Source organism: Dermacentor andersoni, chromosome 4 (assembly GCF_023375885.2).
Source record: "Dermacentor andersoni chromosome 4, qqDerAnde1_hic_scaffold, whole genome shotgun sequence".
NCBI lineage: Eukaryota > Metazoa > Arthropoda > Arachnida > Ixodida > Ixodidae > Dermacentor > Dermacentor andersoni.
The window spans coordinates 105409417-105429464 of record NC_092817.1 but is presented as its reverse complement, the minus strand read 5'-3'; the positions used below and the strand labels follow the sequence as shown (position 1 = coordinate 105429464).

The window sequence follows — 20048 nt, the reverse complement described above, 5'->3', positions numbered from 1 at the left end:
AGCATGCAAGATTCCGAGGAGCACTCTCGGCACGATTCAAGGCTAAAGCGGCCAAACTCTCGATTCGGTGCCCGTGGCGCCCGACGTGTACGCATGGCTGTGTACAAGTGTTTCTTCATACGTGCCAGTTTCCGCATGCTCAGTGACGACTGTAAATTCTGATGAATGCTGTAGTTTAGAGCGAGCTGTCAGAATTTCCGGGAGCTGTTGACGAATGAACGGTGGACGAGTTTTTGAGCGCAGATGATGGTGTCGCGACCACAGGAGAGCCTGAAAACGAAGACTACATCGCCGACATCGTACCGAACATAAATGAAAGTGGGCACAACGAGGAAAGCAACAACGGTCCTTTGGCCACATCCTCCGAAGTGATTGGTGCACTTCCCTAGTCTGGTGCTTCTGCGCGAATGCGGAAGGTTGCGGCTTTAGCTTGGGCAAGTGCTTGCGTCGCAGGCAGCGAAATTGCCCAAGCAGAAGAAAATGCAGGACTAATTTATGCGTAACTAAGCTAGTTTCATCAAGAAAGTGATTTTATAAATGGTATGTGCTTTTACGACATCCAATTATTTAGCAGGCTTATATCAAATTATGCTCTATATCGAACTGATAGGCTTTTTTTGCGAGTTTGATATTACCGGGTTCGAATGTATAAAATATGCCTATCTGAAAGTGATATGGAATCTCTGCACATCTCGGACACTTCCCCTGAGATGGTGAAAACTGTGAACCTGCTGATTTGCTTCTCCAAGACTGTGTCGAATGCACAAAACATAACTTTTTTGCTCATGAACGTTGCAAGTCACCCACACTACGGAATGGCCTTTGATACACCGTACTGATCACAACGCTGACTCTAAAAGGCTGCATCTTCCGGACACGAGACCACGGTGTGGCTTGTGCACGTCGAAGTGCTTGTTGCAAATTTTTTATTTTTTTTTTCAAGATGAGGTAGAAATGGATGCACTGCAGTAACAAACTAGCCTGTATGATACGTGCCGTGCTGTCACAAGCACGTTTGTACTGTGAATTGCGCATGAATGTGCCGGGCGAGATGACCGTTATAATACCAACAATATGCTATTTAAGTGCATCCAATCGTCACACATGGGCAACGAGCCAGGCAGACTGTTGTGTCGGGTTACGGAACCAACTTCCAGTTAGAAGCCGTTGTCCTTGCTTCTCGACCGCCCTAAAAAGTCCGCGCATCTCTTCTTGCATGCCGCTCAGCTCTCTGCTGACAGCTAGTGACGGGTATATCCCTTAGTCCTCAGCCCTTCCCCTCCGGTCCCTGTGTCAGTGATTGCCAACATTAGTTTTGAAAGTGGATTTCAGTTGCAAAACATCAGAGTCCATTCCCACTTATGGGTAATCGTATGAGCACGAATAAAAAGTTTTCAGCACGGAGCTGTGAATCGCACAGCAGTGAGTCTTGCGCACGGCTGCTGCAATGGTCTTTCCGCGAAGTACATATGCAGTGGCTTTGTTAAATACAAACTGTAATGTAAAGGTCCGTCCAAGTGGAGGTTGGGGTCAGATTCATTTTGGCCACTCGTGGCATCTTAAAATTCCGTTTGCAGAAAGCCCTTGTCTACAAGACACTTGGTGGCGCAGCACCTCTACATAGTTGGGTATCCCATGCCAAGCACCACTCAGTGAAAAGATCAAGATTGAGAATGCATTCAAGGGGGTTTTACAACTGTTCGATATAGACAACAATTCCATATATCCAAGTTTGACATATCCAGGATCGACTGTATAAAGGTTCTGCAATTCTTACAAAATATTTCACTTTAATCATACTACAAACCTGGAATCATACGTGATCGTAACATAAAGCAAGGTTTGCCGATGCAGTGTAACAATAAGGCTAACTATGATGACACTGCTCATAAAAACGAGTAAACGAGAGTGTTGCAAGTTTCTTTTGTCTGTGCTTGCAAGTGGCAGATGCAGTTATCCCAGGAATGGAGCAAACCAGCATGCTGTAACCCCCTCCTGGGTACCAAAATCAAAACTGGTTCATAGAAACATTGATCATAATAAGTTTATGCCACTCTGACAAGTCGAAAATGTCATGTCAGTATAGTCCTTTCAGACAAAATCCTGGAAACCATTAAACTCTACACTCTACGAATAAAATAAAACAAGAAACCCTTCCTTAAAAGAAATTCCAAGCATAATGCAGTAGCAGTGTAAAACATGCACTTTCTCAAAACACTGTTGTTATCCTGAGTATGGCATGAGAACAGATAAGAAGAGCCACTCACTGATCAATGTTTGAGTAGAACCACTCGTAGCAGACCCATCTGTGGGCCTTTGGAAGTTTCAGGAGGTTCCGTAGGCGTATGCCCACTTTCTGGATTACTCGCTTGTCTGGCATCGAAACAGGAGGCGGCTTCAGAAATAAAAAAAAAAAGAAGGGTGTAAATTTACAAAGTGCCCTAACAATTTGGTGAGCAACACAGATAAATTGCAACACAACAAGAACCAGCTATTATTGCAGGACAGGCTGTGCTTTGTTAAATGCAAAGCCCTGCTCCATACAGGTCTGCTGATCCTCATGGTTTGGTTCACGAGTGTGTCATGAAGCTATGTCACTGTGCAATAATTTTGTATACAAATATGTGATTGTACCTTTTTGTTCCTTCTAAAATAAAAGGTACATTAAAAGGCATGAGGTGAAGAGGAAATGCATTTGCGTTTCTACAGAAATTCCACACTTGCTAAAAGATCTGAAGAAATATTTGGACAAAAGCTGCGCTGAAAACTTGAGCAGCCTAGGTTATTTGAGATAGCCTTGTCAACATTCTAGGGTTTGAGGCAAAATTTTGGAAGGGGCTCAGTTCAACAAGGTGTGTTTGAGAGAAGGCTAATGGAGCCAAGAAGTTTGTGTACAAGAAAAGCACCTGAGCAGTGCTTAAACACCTGGTGAGTTTCCAACTTTCCATTTCAGATACTTTAGTGAAATGACTACAAGCTTTGTTTTCTGTCGGAAATGCAGTTTTTTTACAGGAAAGGCGAAGTCTCGCTCTCAAGCATGGATAGCTGCTCCATGAGCAACATACTGTTACATGTAGCTGAAGCCCAATGCTATATACAATTTATTTACAGGGACACTAACGGAAGGCCAAAATGGCGACGCTATATCAAGCGGGCCCACGTCGTCTTCCTCCTCCTCAGTGCAGGCACACTGTGGCAGCTGTTCCGTAGCATCACCCCCGGCAGTAGAAGCACCGTCCCGGTGCTTAATCTGCACATCCGCGGTTAAAGGTGTGTGGTATGGCTTTAGTCTCGCCATGTGAACGATGTCACTTGCAGCCGACGATGACACTGAGAGGTCGGCGGGGATGACTTCATACGTGACATCGGTCACTTGTCGCACCACACGGTATGGGCCAGTGTAGCGCAACAGCAGCTTTTCTGAAAGGCCCACACGTCAAATGGGTGACCAAAGAAGCACCAGAGAACCCGGAGTAAAGTGGTCGAGGCTGGTAATGAAGGATCGCGGCGTTGCTCGTTGCCGATTTCAAGCAACTGGGATACAGAGAAAATGCAAGCGATGGCGTCCGCATCAGTTGGTTCGTCGACGGGGGTAGCGGGACAAACAATCAGTATCCTGGTGCAAGCGTCCCGTCTTATATACCACGGAGAAGGTATATTCTTGCAGGCGTAACGCCCAGCGAGCGAGTCGTCCCATGGGGTCCTTGAGCGAGGATAGCCAGCAGAGCGCGTGGTGATCAGTGATGACACAGAAGGGGCGTCCGTACAAGTATGAACGAAACTTCGCAACAGTCCACACAAGAGCGAGGCACTCGCGCTCTGTGATTGAATAATTGCGCTCGGCGGGTGATCGAAGCCGGCTGGCATAGGCTATAACGTGATCATGTCCACGCTGGCGTTGTGCTAACACAGCTCCTATGCCGTGACCACTGGCATCAGTTCGAATTTCCGTTGAGGCAGACGGGTCAAAGTGGGCCAGAATTGGAGGCGTGGTAAGGAGAGTAGTGAGCTGCGAAAAAGATGCGGCATGGTCAGGTCCCCAAGTCTTTCTTCAAGAGGTCGGTAAGGGGACGTGCGATGGTCGCAAAATCCTTCACAAAGCGTCGGAAATAAGAGCCTAGCCCTACGAAACTACGAACGTCCTTCGTAGACTTCGGAACAGGAAAGTTCGTAGCGGCATGAATTTTGTCCGGATCAGGTCTCACGCCTCTGGCGTCCACGAGGTGTCCAAGGACGGTGATTTGGCAGCGAGCGAAGTGACATTTGGACGAGTTCAGTTGGAGACCGGCGTGGTGGAACACGTCAAGAATCGCTGAAAGACGATCTAGATGCGTGTCAAATGTGGGCGAATAAACGATGACATCGTCCAGATAGCACAAACAGGTGCTATCTTGAACCCCAGAAGCAAAGAGTCCATCATTCGTTCGAAGGTGGCGGGCGCGTTACAGAGACCGAAAGGCATTACCTTGAACTGATAGAGGCCGTCAGGGGTAACAAATGCAGTCTTCTCTCTGTCCATGTCGTCGACAAATATCTGCCAGTAGCCGGACCGTAAGTCGATAGAAGAAAAATAGGTGGCACCGTACAGGCAGTCTAGAGCGTCATCAATACGTGGCAAAGGGAACACGTCCTTTTTTTTATTTTGTTCAGGTGGCGATAATCTACACAAAAACGCCACGTTCCATCCTTCTTTTTGACAAGTACGACGGGAGAAGCGCAGGGACTACAGGAAGGCTCGATAATGTCCTTTGCAAGCATCTTTTTGACTTCCTGTTGGATAATAGCTCGTTCTGACGCAGAAACACGATATGGACATCGGTGAATAGGGTTCGCACCGCCAGTGTTTATGCGATGGGTCACGACGGACGTTTGGCCTAAGGGTCGATTGTCAAAGTAAAAAATGTCGCGATAGCTTTCAAGAACGCGGCAAAGAGCTTCAGCTTGAGCAGGTGTAAGATCAGAGGAAACCATATTCTCAATGTCGACATCAGTACCGTGCGATGATGTCACGGTATGGGCTGAGCTGTGACGATCTTCCACTGTGAATGGCTTGATCTCGTCATCCTGCAAAGCGCTAATTATAGCCAATGAAATGCCCTGAGGCAGAACTTGCGTGGTTAGCGCAAAATTGACAAAGGGTGCAACAAGGGATGATGGGGCAGGCATAGAAGGGGCGAAGGAAAAGGATGCGCTAGAGGGGCGAGGGTGGTAATTAGGAGAATAGCGTGTCGGAGAAGTCCAGCGGCTGCGGCAGTGGCGAGCGACATGTCCAATGCGTCGCCATTTAAAACAGATCGGCTTGTCGTCCACGGTTCGCCATTCGGAGGGGTTGCGCTGTCCATAAGAGTAAGAAGAGCGCGGTGGGGCCGTGCGTGAAGAGAGAGGTTCCGAGCATATGGAATGAATGGACTGCAGGCCGACGTTGGACAACTCTTGACGGACAACAGCCTGGATCAAGGAGATTGCCACCGGAGAATGACCAGGTGACGGGAATGAAGGGGCCGCCGGTTGTGCCGCTTAAACCTCACGACAAATGATGCGGGTCAAGTTGTCACATCGCGACGGCTGGTGGAAGAGGTCCTCACAGGATGACGTAGCAGCTGTGTTCTGACGTAGTCGCGTGATGTGCTGGGATACCCGGCGGCTTTTAGCATGCTCGGGACGGCGGCACTCCTTGAGGATCATATAGATGCTGGTGATGTTCGTAAACACCAGTAAATTGAAGGCGTCGTCAGCAATGCCTTTGAGGACGTGATTAACCTTATCGTCCTCAGACATGGTCGGGTCAGCCTTGGCACAAAGGGCCAAGACGTCGAGAATGTACGACACGTAGGACTCGGTCGACGTCTGTACACGTGTGGAAAGGGCTTTCTTGGCATTGACTTGGCGACCGAACGGATTGCCAAAAAGGTCACGGAGCTTCTCTTTGAAGAGATCCCAGCTCGAGATCTCCTCTTCGTGAGTCTGGAACCATGCAAGTGGAGCTCCGTCGAGGTAAAAAAGAACGTTCGCAAGCATAATAGTCGGATCCCACCTGTGACTGGTGCTGACACGTTCGTATAAGCGGAGCCAGTCGTCAACATCAGGAATGCCGACTCCGTTGAAAACACCAGGATCTCGAGGGGGGAAACGGCAACGTAGGTCGGGGCTGCAGGCGGTGACGGTTGTGTAGATGAAGTGCCGCCAGCAGGAGCCGAAGTTGCATTGTCGCCGTTGCGACCGCTGCGAAGCTCCATTGCGGGTACGGGGAACGTCCATCTCTACCAAATTAATGTTATGTGTAGCTGAAGCCCAAGGCTATATACAATTTATTTACAGGGACGCTAACGGAAGGCCAAAATGGTGACGCTATATCAAGCGGGCCCACGTCGTCTTCCTCCTCCTCAGTGCAGCCACACTGTGGCGGCTGTTCCGTAGCAATATTTATCCAGCACGCGTGTCAAGGTGCCGACTCATGGTGCGATTCGTTTGCCGGGTTTTGGGCTAACATTAGTGATTAACTGTTAGTATTCGGCCTGCTGAAGAGTGATCATATGGAACTTTCACTAAATCCTATATTGCTGCTTTGGATTAAATTGACAAGTCAATGCGTCACCAATAAGCTTTTTGACCACTGCCGTTGTTCGTGCCTCCCATTCCATTATGTATATGCAACTCATCGCCGCATTTTTGCTTTTTAACATATGGCTGTTGCTTTCTTTACGACTGAGAACACAAAGTGTTTTCAGCTTCGCTTTTATAGAAGTTATTTGTGGGACATTACAAGAATGACAAAGCACGATTCTGTTTATCTTGGTACTGTAGGTGATGACTCATCTCTGATGATGTAACTGACTACAACTATTTCACACACAGATAGTCATCTCAAATAAGTTTTATCATACCATTCCTCCAAAGCCACATCTGACTGAGTCCTTCATACATGAAGTGCTCAATACGTAATTTCTTTGTCAATAGTGTTTGGAATCCTTGTGTGTTCACATTACAATGCTTGAATGCAATTTCCTAATGCTTTTAATGCTCTGCATGCCCCTTGGAAATTGAAACTAGTACGCTGTATCTTATTGGCATGTTTCCCATGTTAGTAACATCAAGTACCCATACGCTGCTTCCTAAACTACCAAACAGCGACCACGACATTAAAATAATTTCTGTGCAGAACAAACAAGAGAAATCCAATAAATTCACACCACTGCAATGAGAAATGTTGCAGTCTAAAATTCAAACTTGTGTGAAAGCAACTAATAAGCACTCAATAAACATTGAGCCATAGTGGAAAAAAATAACCTTAGAATGGCACATAAACTTAGCACGCTTTCTGCCTCTCATCCATGTTTTGCTGATTCCTCATATCAGATTAAGGCAAGGGCAAGCAGCTGGGAAAACAGTTACAATACTTGTCCATAAGAAATTACTATTCAAGGTATGAAGTAGAATGCTATAAAAGATAACCAAGGCAGAATACCAGTGCCATCATTGACACACATAGCTTTTCCCTGTTTGGCTTTTGTAAAGATTAGGTTTTATAGCTCATTACTTTAACTAGTCACTAAGATTACCTAGTTACTATGGCAATTTTATGTGTAGCTCCACGGCAGGTGGGTAAGCAGCTTCAGCAGTTAACAGTGGCACCAAGGACCTGCTTCTGTCCCCTTATACTTTGTTTTTCCAAGTTGGCATAAAACAATCTGTGTATGTGGTGAAGACTGACAAAGCACACAAAAAGGAGTGCGCAATGTACCGAAATATACTACAGAAGGACGAACTGTATGTGGCATAGCTAGTGTTTTGTTCCAGTTCACTCTATTATTTGTTGCCAAATCGAGCGAAGGTGGAAGCACTGTCGCTGTGCTAGTGTGGATACGTGGTCGGCAGCTCGCATTGAAATGTGCACGGCAGCATTCCGCTACGAGTGATTCAGGCCTATTGTTCGCCAATCAAACCAACTGAATGCAGTAAAGCGGTAATAAACTGCCCCCCAATGCAACTTTTTTGCACGTATGACACGGAATGTTTTTTTTTCATGCATGCCTAGTTTTGTTTTTGCGATCGGGCCCACGACGGCCACATCAAGCGGTTAAAGACAACCGCTAATAATGTTCAAATTCGCACCATACAAAAAAAAAGAAAGCCGATTCATGTCAGTGAAGAAGCGCACGGCCGGAAAAGCACCCTTTATGGCATTTTTGGACAACGTATTTGCTTCCACTTTCTCAATCAGCTTTAAAAAAGAAGAAAAGGCTGAGGGTCAATATTGTGTTTCACTAGCATTATTGCCCTCCCGCCCACTGCCGTGCACTGGCGCCATCTTGCGCTGACGCCATTAGAACTCAAAGAAGCTGCTCTTGTTCGTTCTTCCACTTTCATATCCCCCCTTTGGCTCTTCTTTTGGCTTTATAAGCCTGGCTTCTCTTGGCTTGCATGCTTTCATTTCCTTTAGGTTTGAGCACTGTGATGACTGCATCAAGCCGCACTGCTTATCTTATGTGCATGCACTTGGCTGGTGCACAGCAACATACAGTCAAGAGTTTTATGCCAATGTTAACAGAGAGAAATTGGTGCTGCAATCATGGGTAGCCTGTGGATTTTTCTACGATTGGCATGGATTTATTGGGAAATTACAGATCCTTTTTTTTCATCCTTCTTTGTGGTACAATTGTGTTCAGTGCTGCCCTCATAGCATTCCTTTAAACAGCATAGTGACTTGCGCCAATTGCTTTTTTTGGACACAAAAGCAACTCCAAGATGTTCAACTGACTGGAAAGCCCACGATAGCAAATTTCAAGAAAGAAAAGATTCTTTAGTTGTGTTTTGAGTCATAACGTAGCATGGAAATCTCATTATTAGCCCAGTGATTGGTCTTGTGCTTTAATGCAATAACATCAGCTTTAAATTTTGCAATAACAGACCATTGTGCACATAACTCCAACAAAGCTTGCTCGCTGCCATTATGCTGCGAAGTGCAAAGTTGCATGTGAAGCTCACTGTGTGCTGTTGGTTGTGACGCACGAATTCAGTTTCTAATGCCTGCTGGATGTATCTACGCGAACTTAAACTGTTCAGTCAGATAAATGCACCGGCAAGCATACTAAAGGGTTCCAATTTGTAGGCACCACAACTGTGAACTTGTCGCCAATGGAACATCATGATGGCCACCAATTGAACCCATTTTCATTCGTGGACCACCATAAGGCCCCTATGCTTCACTTCATACTCAACAGACACGGCTACGGAAGCTATAAAAGTACGTAGTATGGTCATGTAAGTCTCATTCTATGCCCTTGTGGTTTTTGTTCTGCAAAGCTTTCTACATGATAACTACTTTATATGTTACAACTATAACATGCGGACATAAAGTTATGCTGAATCGGACATTATTTGTACACTTTTCTGTTTCTAGTACATGACACGCTATCTTTAAGTCGCAAGTGCAAGCGGTGCGCTGTGGCCACTGGTCGCAATAATGTTTCACCGATTGTTTGGTGGTAAATATGTTCAGATTAACAACACCTGTATGCATGCCTACACTTTTCTTATGCGACATACTACTATTGCATCACGAATGCGGGCAGTGTGAGGAATCTCCCTAGCCTTCCAAGTGTCACCTGCTATGTACGAAACAAAGTACAGACTTATCCAAGGACCACAGGTTGCCGACAATGATAGTTGCAAAAGTGTGGAACGGTAACAATTGGTAGACTTGCCGAGCTTGCCCCTCCCGGACCACACAGCGAAATTCTGCTGATATCATCCGTCAAGCTTGAGTCCTGAAATGTGTCTTCACTATAATGTAGATAAACATGAGCTTTCATACTGGCTGTGCTAATCAACTCTCTTTTGCTCTGGAGACTTCACAGTCCTAAATTGCGTGCCAGTGATCAAAATTGCACATTACCAAAGGAAGCTATGAAATAAAGATGGCGATTTGAATGGCCAAAAAAAAAAAATCAAGCAAAATATTATGACGTCTGAAATTTGAGTAGCTGCTACACTACCTCAGCAAAATATTCAAGCAAATTCAAGAAATACCAAAGAGGAACAGAATGATAAGTACTAACAAAGATGTGCATGGCAATGGTTCTGCGACTTGTTTTCATTCTATTTGGTCACACTGACTTCTTTACTATTAATAGAACTTGCCAAGATCCTTAATGCAGGAAACCACAGGACTGTCATGTTTAACCCCATAAATACCGTACACCATTTTGCGACAAAGAAAATAAAACTTGTTCACAATTTTTTTTTTCTGGCCGTGGATAGTATATAGGTATGAAAAAAACTGTGAAATGAGAATTGAGTAATAATTACTTTCTACAGCAACTAAATATTTTTGCAATTGATTTGCTGAACTTCTACTAAAAACTCCCCCCAGCACATCAATAACGCTAGTATGGGCTCTAAATTGGGTTTCCAGAGCTCAAATTAGTCTTTAGGCATCAAATTCAGCATATCATGAATGATATGTTATGCTTTACAGGGTTAAATGAGTGCCGTTAGCCTACATTCTGCAGCACAAGGCCAAACATTCAGCACTGGTATGGCATGAGGTGAAAACACAACACCATAGTGCATGTGCTTAGCCGACTACAATTTGTCTGTGGAGCTCTAGTGGTGCCACGCCCATTATGCTTAGGATATGGGACCCAATTTTTAGCGTTGTTCCATTATTACATTACACACATCAATGCTGCTCAACGGAAAAGAAGCAGAGACACTTAACCAAGTATGTTTTACTAACAGTGTATCAGAAAGTTCAAGCTGTTCACATTGGTAAAGGCAGAGTTTCAACAAGTTTGTAATATGTAAAATAATTTCATAAAGACTGAACTGGTCTTCAGTTCTTCTTAATTGAGAGTGAAATTTTACTGTACACTCAAGTTTTTAGAAGAGTGGCATTTTACAACAATTCTGATTATTATCGTCATACCATCTTTTTTATAGTGTACTTCTAACACTGTATATCAATGCACCATACCATTAGTTGCTTTTGTGCCATAAAATACAATCGCATGAGCAAATGTAATTTGCATTTGCACAGTACACTTATTGACACCATACCTTTCTCGCAGTTCTATATACTCTAGTCAGCTGATGCAAAAACAGGATATGGAAATTTTATCAACTCCTAACGTTACAGCTTCAAGTCACTGCAGGCTGCTTACATGTTTGCCCACAGTACACATTTGGCCAATGTACGACTTGAACAAGGTACTTACGGAATAGCAGAAGAGAATCTATTGAAATGCCAAAATAACAAGGCACCAATGAATTTCATTGCAATGCAGTAAAAACAATTGAAGATGGCAGTGATCTGCTTCCAAACTCCCCGACTTCACATCTGCATTGCAGATTATAGAGCACAAAACTGGTTCTGGGTCGCAACTTTCTAAGAATGAATGATAGCAAAGGCTACTAGGCCTCACAATTTTCAATCTTGCAATGCTGCAAGGTCAATAAATTGCACCTTTGAAATTAGGATGACAAACCCTATCTTACATATACTTCATTTTCAAAAATGATGCTGGCTGACTTAGCACTCCTTAGCAAGCACTCCTTAGCAAGCATATGCAATAAAGCCTAGTTCGGTGACAGGATTTTACACAAGATCTTCTTTTATCCACTATAGCACTGGTATCCAATTAATTCCAACTGCTTAATAGCATTATTTCTGCTTTATGTTTAACGAAACATGAGTTGAAATTTCAAATTTGGCTTCTGAATTTAATTCATACAGCCTCAATTCATTCAATGATTCATGTCGCATATGCAATGCAGCGCATTACACAAACTGCGACGTATGTAACAATGCCCCCTTTTTTAGCTATGTTAGCGAATTAAACTTATATGATATATATACGCATATAAAATTTTTACTGAACACAGAGGTCAAGGCGTGCTAGATGGGAACATACCGGCTCTTTTTTAATGCTGCGGTTACCCGTCCGCTTGTCCGGTGTCCATTCCGGATCGTCTGTCTTCTGCGAAATCTTGAGAAAAAAGCAGGCAAACGCACAACAGCTTTCAAGGGATGCCAAATTTCTAATTAAACGCCGAAATGATATCGCATACTCACCGGCGACGCGATGCGTGCCGATTTCCGCGCTGAAGATCTCGATAGCGTGTACGATGTGTCCTCGAAGTCATTGAATATCCTCCTATTTCTCTTCCTTATACGAGGTGGCTGCAAGATTCGGCACGGCATAACTAGGAGAGCTCGACACCACGCGCACCTTGCTCACACCAGACACGAGCATATTGCAATCAACAGTGGGACGGCTGAATAAGGTCACACCTGAAAGCGACTCACCCTAGACATCACTGCCAGTTGCTTTTGCGTGTTGTTATTCAGAGCGCCTGAGGAGAGAAGAAGACATTAGTTGTCAGCAAATACTCACAAGCGGCCACAGTGCACGGTATTCTCCCTTGCATATTCACATTTTTTTTCCAAATGTCGCGCGCTTACGGGGCGGGCTACATAGCTACGCTGCTGTTTGGCGTCGTATACAAAACATTTCAGGCTACGTACCATCCTTCATGCTAAGAAGCGCTGCCGCCGATTCACCTGAAATGAAAAGAAGGAAAGTGGATACAAACGAATCGCGGCGCACTACAGACCAGCATTAGTGCTCAAACACCGCTAGCACTTTTTTCCGCCAAATTTTCAAAATGCTTCAGAGGCGAATTCAAAATGCCTGCAGCGGGACTGCGATTAGGCTTACACAATCAGTATTTATTTTTTGCTACAGGAATAGCGCGCAAAATTCAACGAAAGAACCACGGCTACAATCAACAAAGGTTCCTTCGTTTATCCTGCTTAAAATCAGCGGGCTACAGCTGGGCGGCAAGCTTGCGATCACGCCTATAAACACTACGGAGGAAATTTCCTACTTTCAAGCGAGTCCGCCATGTCGACGCATTTAAAAACCGCTACCTCAGCGCCACAAGCCACGTCACATCAGTAAAAAACGCCAGTCTGGCAACACCGCAAAAACGAAACTGAAACCAAACGGGTGCGTTGTTTGGAGCATACGTTAGAGTTGCAGACAGGAAAGAAATCGTGCTTGTGTCTACGATGCCAAATGAATCAGTGTTTCCAGAAAATAACAATGTGTAACATGTGCAGTATCCGATTCAATGTGTCTAAGCTACCTGAAGAGGAAGGTCTACCTCAGAATCTCCTATCCAAATACATCGTATAGATCGGCATCCAGTGAACCGATTTCGTTAGATTTGTTGCTTTCAAAGGCGAAAAATTAAATCTGCTACTCATCATTACTTTTTTATATAAGTTATTGTCGATAACAAGATTTTTAAAAATCAAAGCATCAAATGCACAACTCTGTCTTTCCTCGATAAAAAAATAAAAATAATAAGCAGGACGTTTGTAAAACCCTCGTTATTTAACACTGAAACAATTTCAGCTGCAAAATCATGTTCATCTGCTTCAGATACTCTAACATATGCAGTTTACAGAACTTCGACACTCTCTTTTGTTACGTATACTTGCAGATTTGTAAACGTGCTCACATTTTTCTTTTCTAACTATATATGAGCTCCTAAATCAAAATTTTGCTTCCCGCAGTCGCTAAAATTCGGAATTCTTTCATACATGCAACCTATTTCATTCAAGTTGTTTCATCGGTTGAATAAGGATAGCAAATTTCTGCGCTTTGCATGTAATTGAATAAGAAAATCGGTGCTAACTAAGCTCATTGCATGCGAAGGAGTCGCGTTGCTTAGCTTTGTTGATTGGCGTTGGCAGGTTACTCGGCTATAGCAATCATGATATCAAGTGCAGCGACAGAGAAGAAAATGACACACATACACAATACTACTTTTAACTATAGACTTTTTTATTTTCGTACGTAAAAGATATATATACTTATCGGACGAACTTAAACAAAAACGATAATATCAACATACATAGGTACGCACCAAAGAACCATACACGTGTCCACAGCGTAATCAAAACAAACAACGCAAAGGTCTAGACTGATAATTGTTTTTTTTTTTTTTTTTTACAGTTTAACGACAACATTAATTTGAAGACGCGGCGCGTGTACAACTTTAATCGCGCGTCGCTGTGATTTCGTCGAACTAAATTAACTGAGTAGTGTTCATAGGACATTCAAATTGCATTACCAGCTTCCTTTAATAGTTTTAAAAAGTATTAATAGGACTCTGGCATTACTTTTACCGAAAACAATCGTTCGTGATAGTACCATTTCGCTACCGCTCGACAGTGCAACTTCAGTGCAACCCTTCGCACAGCTGTCGACGCATTTCCTTTCTATATTTTTACTTTTATATAGCGCTCTCTGTGTGCATGGCTCTGACGCAAAGCAGACAATAGCATCCTTCTGAGATAATCCGCGCACTTACGTAATAGCGCCCATTTGTGGCGTGCAATTTGAATTTCGAAAGAATTTTCGATCCCTTCTGTCGTGATTTTTTCTGCAACCAAGTTTTATATAGTGACATACCGTAAATACCAGAATATAGGTCGGGCCGGAATATAGGTCGACCCCCCAAACATTAATTCTAAAAAAAAGGGGGACGTATAAACCGGTAATAAGTGATCGGTATACAAGACGGCGGTTGATTTTTGCCGCGGCTTTTTGAAAAGAAGTTCGAGCTATATTCCGATTTTTTTATGGTAAGATTAGCCAAAGTTTCAACTTTTATAGAAGGGTGTAATCTAATAATGCCCATTGCTGCAGTGTTTGCATTTATATAATAGCGCTGTAGCATTAGCGAAATGATAATTAATTGACGTCGAATACCAATGACTGCCGTAAAGTGAGAACGGCTTGTGAGAAATACTAATGTCATATGCGGGTGCCTGGGACAAGGCAGGCGACGAAGATGTGCAACCGCTTCCCGACTTATAACTGACTGTTTCTAAAGTGTACCGCATATTCGAGTACAAAGATGCGCAGAGGCTGAACCCCGCACGCATTCGCGTTGCCAAGAACATTAAGGGGGAGGTCAAGTACCCGGTGTGCCTTCCTGGCTACGCCCCTGCCAGCGCGAACTGGCCGGCATAGAACAAGCAAGGAGGACAGCTGCGATTGTCGAGCCGAACCGGAACTGCACCAAAAACCGAAGCTGAACCAAATCATTACTCTTCCGCCATTCTGGAACCCAATCCGAAGCGGTACTTATTGAAGGAACCGTTCCGAGCCGCTTTAACAAATTGTTCAGAAGACTCTGAGGACGCGCTGCTAGGGCACGTCAGAGTGGAAACGTTGGGCAAACGTAACGTTCTCGAAGCCCTCGGTAGCATGCAAGCGATTCCCACGCTATAGACCAGACCCAAACGACTTCGAATGACCTCAACTCAGTTGTGACACTCGGCATGTTGTTATTATCTTGTAAAGTCAAAGCTGGCCCTTATGCGATGAAAGTTAAGTGCGGGGGCTTTAAATGCATGCTCGTGCATCTCGCTCGGACAAAGGAACCGTTCAATTCTGTTGAAATTTCTGTTCGGTTTTGGTGCTATTGGGAACGACATAGAGTATGTTAACTCTATGGGAAGCGAGGACTTACGGAGTCGCCATCGGTCGGAAATGCCTCACTTGCGTAGTATGAGGCATAGCGTCCAAGACTTGCGCGCGACGGCGGGCGCAAATCTCGGAGGTCATATATGAGGGATAACGCGGCGTGCTTCTCGTAGGTTTGGCTGTGGGCGCTCAATAAAAACACCATGCGGGAGCCCTCCTTTACGTTTATGTAAGTACTGTCGAAACGAGGGAAGTTTTTACTGTCAAAATAATAGTAACAGAAAGCACAGAATGGTTTACAGACGTTATCTCTTTACCGAATACGTACATACACACTGCGCGCGGTCGCCGCGATGGAGTCCCCCGAACCGGCATCTTGCGTGAAAGGTAGGCAATCGCTGAGAGAAAACTATATAAAATATGGTATTATAGTGAGTTGTCCGTACAACCAAATGGAGCATAAAGAATGAAGACCCAATGCAGCGGTGTTTGCAGCGACCGAGTGCGCGTATGCACCCATTTCCGCGCGCAATGTTTCGCTTCGTGCCGTGAGCATATGAGCATTTGACAGTACACAAGCTACCATTGTCGCGTAGACTATCTGAGCTGTTCAAAAATAATTTCATTATAACTAGGGCCTTCGACGCCTATATGTGAATTGTGATCTGCCGTCGCGACGATTCAATCTCTTTTTTTTTTATTTTCTTCTAAACTCTTGGACGTTTCCATATCAATATTTCTCAAGTTGCGTCGCACTGTATGTTTATCGGTCTTCTCAGCGAGCAATTTCCCGTTGCTTCTTTCCCGCTGCTTTGCTGCTAACACAAGCATGAACATATGTCATGCCTTGTTTTTAAATTTGCTTCTTATCGTTCCCTTTCCATTCCAGTGAACCTGCCAGCATCAACAATTTCATAGACTACTAGTCACCGCGAACATCGGAGCTCCGACGCCGTAGCAGAAATACTGCTCGCGGAAGTGCTTGCTGCACGCTCCAGTTGCAGCCGATGGCTGCTTACCAGTTCTAAGTTTCGGGACAGTTATGCAAAATACATGTGATAAATTTTAAGTCCTTTGAAATGGTGGAACTTCCATAGGTGCGTCGTTAGAACTCGTTTGCAGGCTGTACAGAACAGAACATCCTTTGTAAGGGTAACTCCTGTCACACGCGTCTGTATCCTTGTCAAAACCTAAATTATTACTCGATAACTGGTGTCTTAACCTCAACGGGTGACGTGCACGCAGATGTAAGTTAGCTTAGAGGTGAAACTAAATGGAAAGAAGTGTGTTTTAAATGCACAGAGCACTTGGTTCGCAGTGTATTCAATGTCTCGCGTAATGCAGGGTGTTCTTTTTAGCTGCACTCAATTAAAAAAAAAAAAGTTCCTGTTGGAGCTAGTACAATCACAGTCCTTGATCTACATTACTTGATGAGGCGGCATTACTTCTAAAAGAGATAAAGATGCTTAATTGAACAATTAACATAATAACACAAGCTAACATACTTAATTAATCACATAACGGAACATATTTCCATTTACGAATTGAATGTAGTGAGTATGCAAGACATATCTACTTGGAACGAATTCTTATTTCGAGGTATTAATTTTCAGTGTCCGACGAAATGCATTCGCGTTCCAGTTACTTTTGTACTTCAATGCAAACAATAGTCTTTTTTTTTTTAAAGTGGAACAGTGCATTTTTACCGCAGGTTTGGCGGCGAATATTTGGAAACCGGCACCATCCTCAGGATCCGTTCCAAGTCCATATGCCTTTCATACTCACTAGCTACAATTCGTAGATTGAAATTTGTCACCTGGCTCCACGCACCATCTTCCTCAGGGCGTGAGCATGAACAGGGCAGGCGTACATACGTTACTCCTATCCGACAGTAATGTTACAAGTTATTTCCTTATTTTTAATTTTTTTATGGCTCGGGTATCGACACGGTATGCGTGCATGCATTCGTTACGCAATCGCCGACCCAGACAATAAGTCACGGCCGCCTCGATCACGCGCGCACGGCGGGGCTTGCTCCGGCCGTCCCATTCAGCGCGCACCCCATTGGAGAGGTGTAATCGGAGAAGTTTCCTCGCGCGCCGCGGAGCGGCGCTGTTCTCCCACCCCTGCCGACGGCGCGGCGGCATGGCACATGCTTGGAGAAGCGAATACATCGGAGAGTGCACGTCTACAGCCTGGCGTCAGCTTCGCTCTAAATTGTGTTGACAGCCAGAGGAAACCGCAAGGAAATCAAGGTACGTCTCTGTATATCCTCAAATCAGGTTTGCACAGTGCACGTTGTTTCTTGTAGCATAATACGATCGAGACGCAGCTAAGGCTGCGTTGATGCATGACCGTTTTGTTTTCTAGCATTTGTGAACCACCGAGTTTTGTGGATGATGTAAACAGTATGCTGGCGCCCTTGAAAGTGATGCCCCGTAAGTAGGCATACTTAATGTATTGTGCATGCAGTGCAGTGTATTGTGCCTTTCGCGCTTATTAATTTTTCAAGCCGGGATTGGAGCTCCATATTCCTTAATTAGTCCTGATATGAGCACTTTGTTCTTACCTTTTCTTTTTCAGTGCAGCGGCCACCTTCAACAGTGGAAACCGCTGCAGTAGCATACGTCGCCGGTTCTGTCGTGAAAACGATAGAAGAACAAAGGATGTGCAGCGCCTGCCCAAGACTGAATGATTCGGGACCATCAATATCACCAGTGATGGGACTTATTAACCACCGAACTAGAGGGGGTTTGGTGTTCCCAAAGCCCGAGTTTGTAGCTGTTCTTGTAAAAGTAAAGAAGGACATCGACATCGCAGTGCCACGTATTGGCACAAACGATGTGTGCAAGAAGATCACGGCAATGATTTTGCTGCATCTGGAGAGCTGCCCTCTATTTATATGCGAGGCAAGAGAGGAAGGACCATGCCTCGGTCACATCCTCAATAGTCGTAAAGAAATTCATAAAGCCCCTCCTGTCAAACATTGCTGCTCTTGTTACGGACAGAGTGGCCTATCGCAAAAGATTATTCACTAAGCCGCTCAGTCGAAAGGTTTTGCGCGTTTAAACAGCTCGAGCGCGCGCGAGCTGACAACTTTTTATTGTAAATAAATTCCTGCATACAGTGACTTTGTTATGCTGGTAATTTTTACCACGAATATAGCCATGATATTCAAATATACAGACTAATCAGAGCCACAGGACGTTGCTCTCCGCTGCTGTCGACTCTGGTGAGCAGATTCTCTCGTACAGGAGTAACAGTGATGAGCTCGCCTAAGAAATATAAAATTGACAGCTCAGCGTGCAACATCGTTAAGTTTCTGCCGTAAGCATTTAATGCGTAAGCGTTCTACGGCTGCTTCCCTCGGAAATCGCCCGTCCGTCTGTCAATAACACGTGACACAATGCACTCCACAGGGGGTCATATGGGGAAACATATGACAATGCCTTACGCCTATATATATATATATATATATATATATATATATATATATATATATATATATTCAAGTGCTTTAAAGCCCAAAAGGCACGACAGACCGTACATTCAACCACATAATATTTGATGTACCTTCGCCATCACGGCTTCTGACTGAAAAAAAAAGCATTTTTAGAAATCACAAACGTTTGATATTTGCACAGTTGCATACTAAAATATTAGGCAGTCAAATGCCCCCATATTGGTTTTTCTATTTCATCTGGAAGGGGGCAAGGCCAGGCAAGGCCAGGCATTGTCAGCCCCTCAGTGTAGTACTGGCGCCGAGTTCCCTTTGAGCGGATCACGTCTGACGTATGTATCCGGTTGTCTTGAGTGTATACAACCTCTGAATTAAGGGCGCGCATAATAGTGATCAAAATTTCTATTGCGAATAGAATTGTCTTTGCTACACATTTCGTATTCGATTCGATAATGGAGGTTTTTGGATATTTGTTCATGCACGCATATGTACGTGGGAGAAAAAAAGAAAAAGAAAAACGTATTTGTGCGAGCTTGCAGAATTACAACCGAATCACCAGCGAAGCTGTTTCTTTCGAGCAGTTGTAATAATAAATTTCTAACTACAGAAAATGAATCAAACCATACACCTCCAAACTTTGTCCACGCATGACCAATAATATGGGGCAACGATTTCCTGCAAAAATAAACTCGGTGACACATTTAGTTCCGCAGGACACCGCAAGAACATGTGCGCTTAAGTGTAGAAGTGCTGGCCAGTTGGTGCAACAATTGGCAGGAATAAACGCAAAATACAGGGCGTAGGGCAAGACGAGACAACTCGAGTGCTGACTTTCATCTGAACCGATACACGTACAGCCCACGAAACCCTCACTTTGTGAAACCACGATCTGATTATGAGGCACGCCGCAGTGGAGGATTCCGGATTATTTTGACTACTGGTGGTTCTTTAACGTGCACCTCAATCCAAGTACACGGGTATTCTTGCATTTCGCCCCCGTCGAAATGCGGTCGCCATGGCCGGTATTTGAGCCCCCGACCTCGTGCTTAGCAGCGCAATACACAAGCCACTAAGCAACCACGGCA

General features: G+C 44.4%; 1 protein-coding gene and 2 long non-coding RNA genes across 4 annotated transcripts in view; 2 read left to right on the top strand and 1 right to left on the bottom strand.

The window, feature by feature from the left end:
• Positions 1 to 12916, bottom strand: part of LOC126536556 (protein lin-9 homolog) — an 85030-nt gene extending 72114 nt beyond the window's left edge. Inside the window, exons 1-6 of one of the 2 annotated variants that reach the window (XM_050183570.3) lie at positions 12889 to 12916; positions 12527 to 12562; positions 12308 to 12354; positions 12074 to 12181; positions 11913 to 11987; positions 2268 to 2395 (exon numbers count right to left, since the gene is read on the bottom strand). In XM_050183570.3, the coding sequence (XP_050039527.1) occupies positions 2268 to 2395; positions 11913 to 11987; positions 12074 to 12181; positions 12308 to 12354; positions 12527 to 12562; positions 12889 to 12907 (413 nt within the window). In that variant the 5' untranslated portion in view covers positions 12908 to 12916. The other variant, XM_050183571.3, reaches the window with a different exon arrangement.
• Positions 7691 to 17494, top strand: LOC129386289 (uncharacterized). The gene is made up of 3 exons (XR_008613738.2): positions 7691 to 8195; positions 9110 to 9244; positions 16393 to 17494. It is a non-coding gene; the product is annotated as an uncharacterized lncRNA (long non-coding RNA).
• Positions 17495 to 17513: 19 nt separating this feature from the next.
• LOC129381898 (uncharacterized) lies at positions 17514 to 18633 on the top strand. The gene is made up of 2 exons (XR_008610004.2): positions 17514 to 17758; positions 17874 to 18633. It is a non-coding gene; the product is annotated as an uncharacterized lncRNA (long non-coding RNA).
• Positions 18634 to 20048: the final 1415 nt, after the last annotated feature.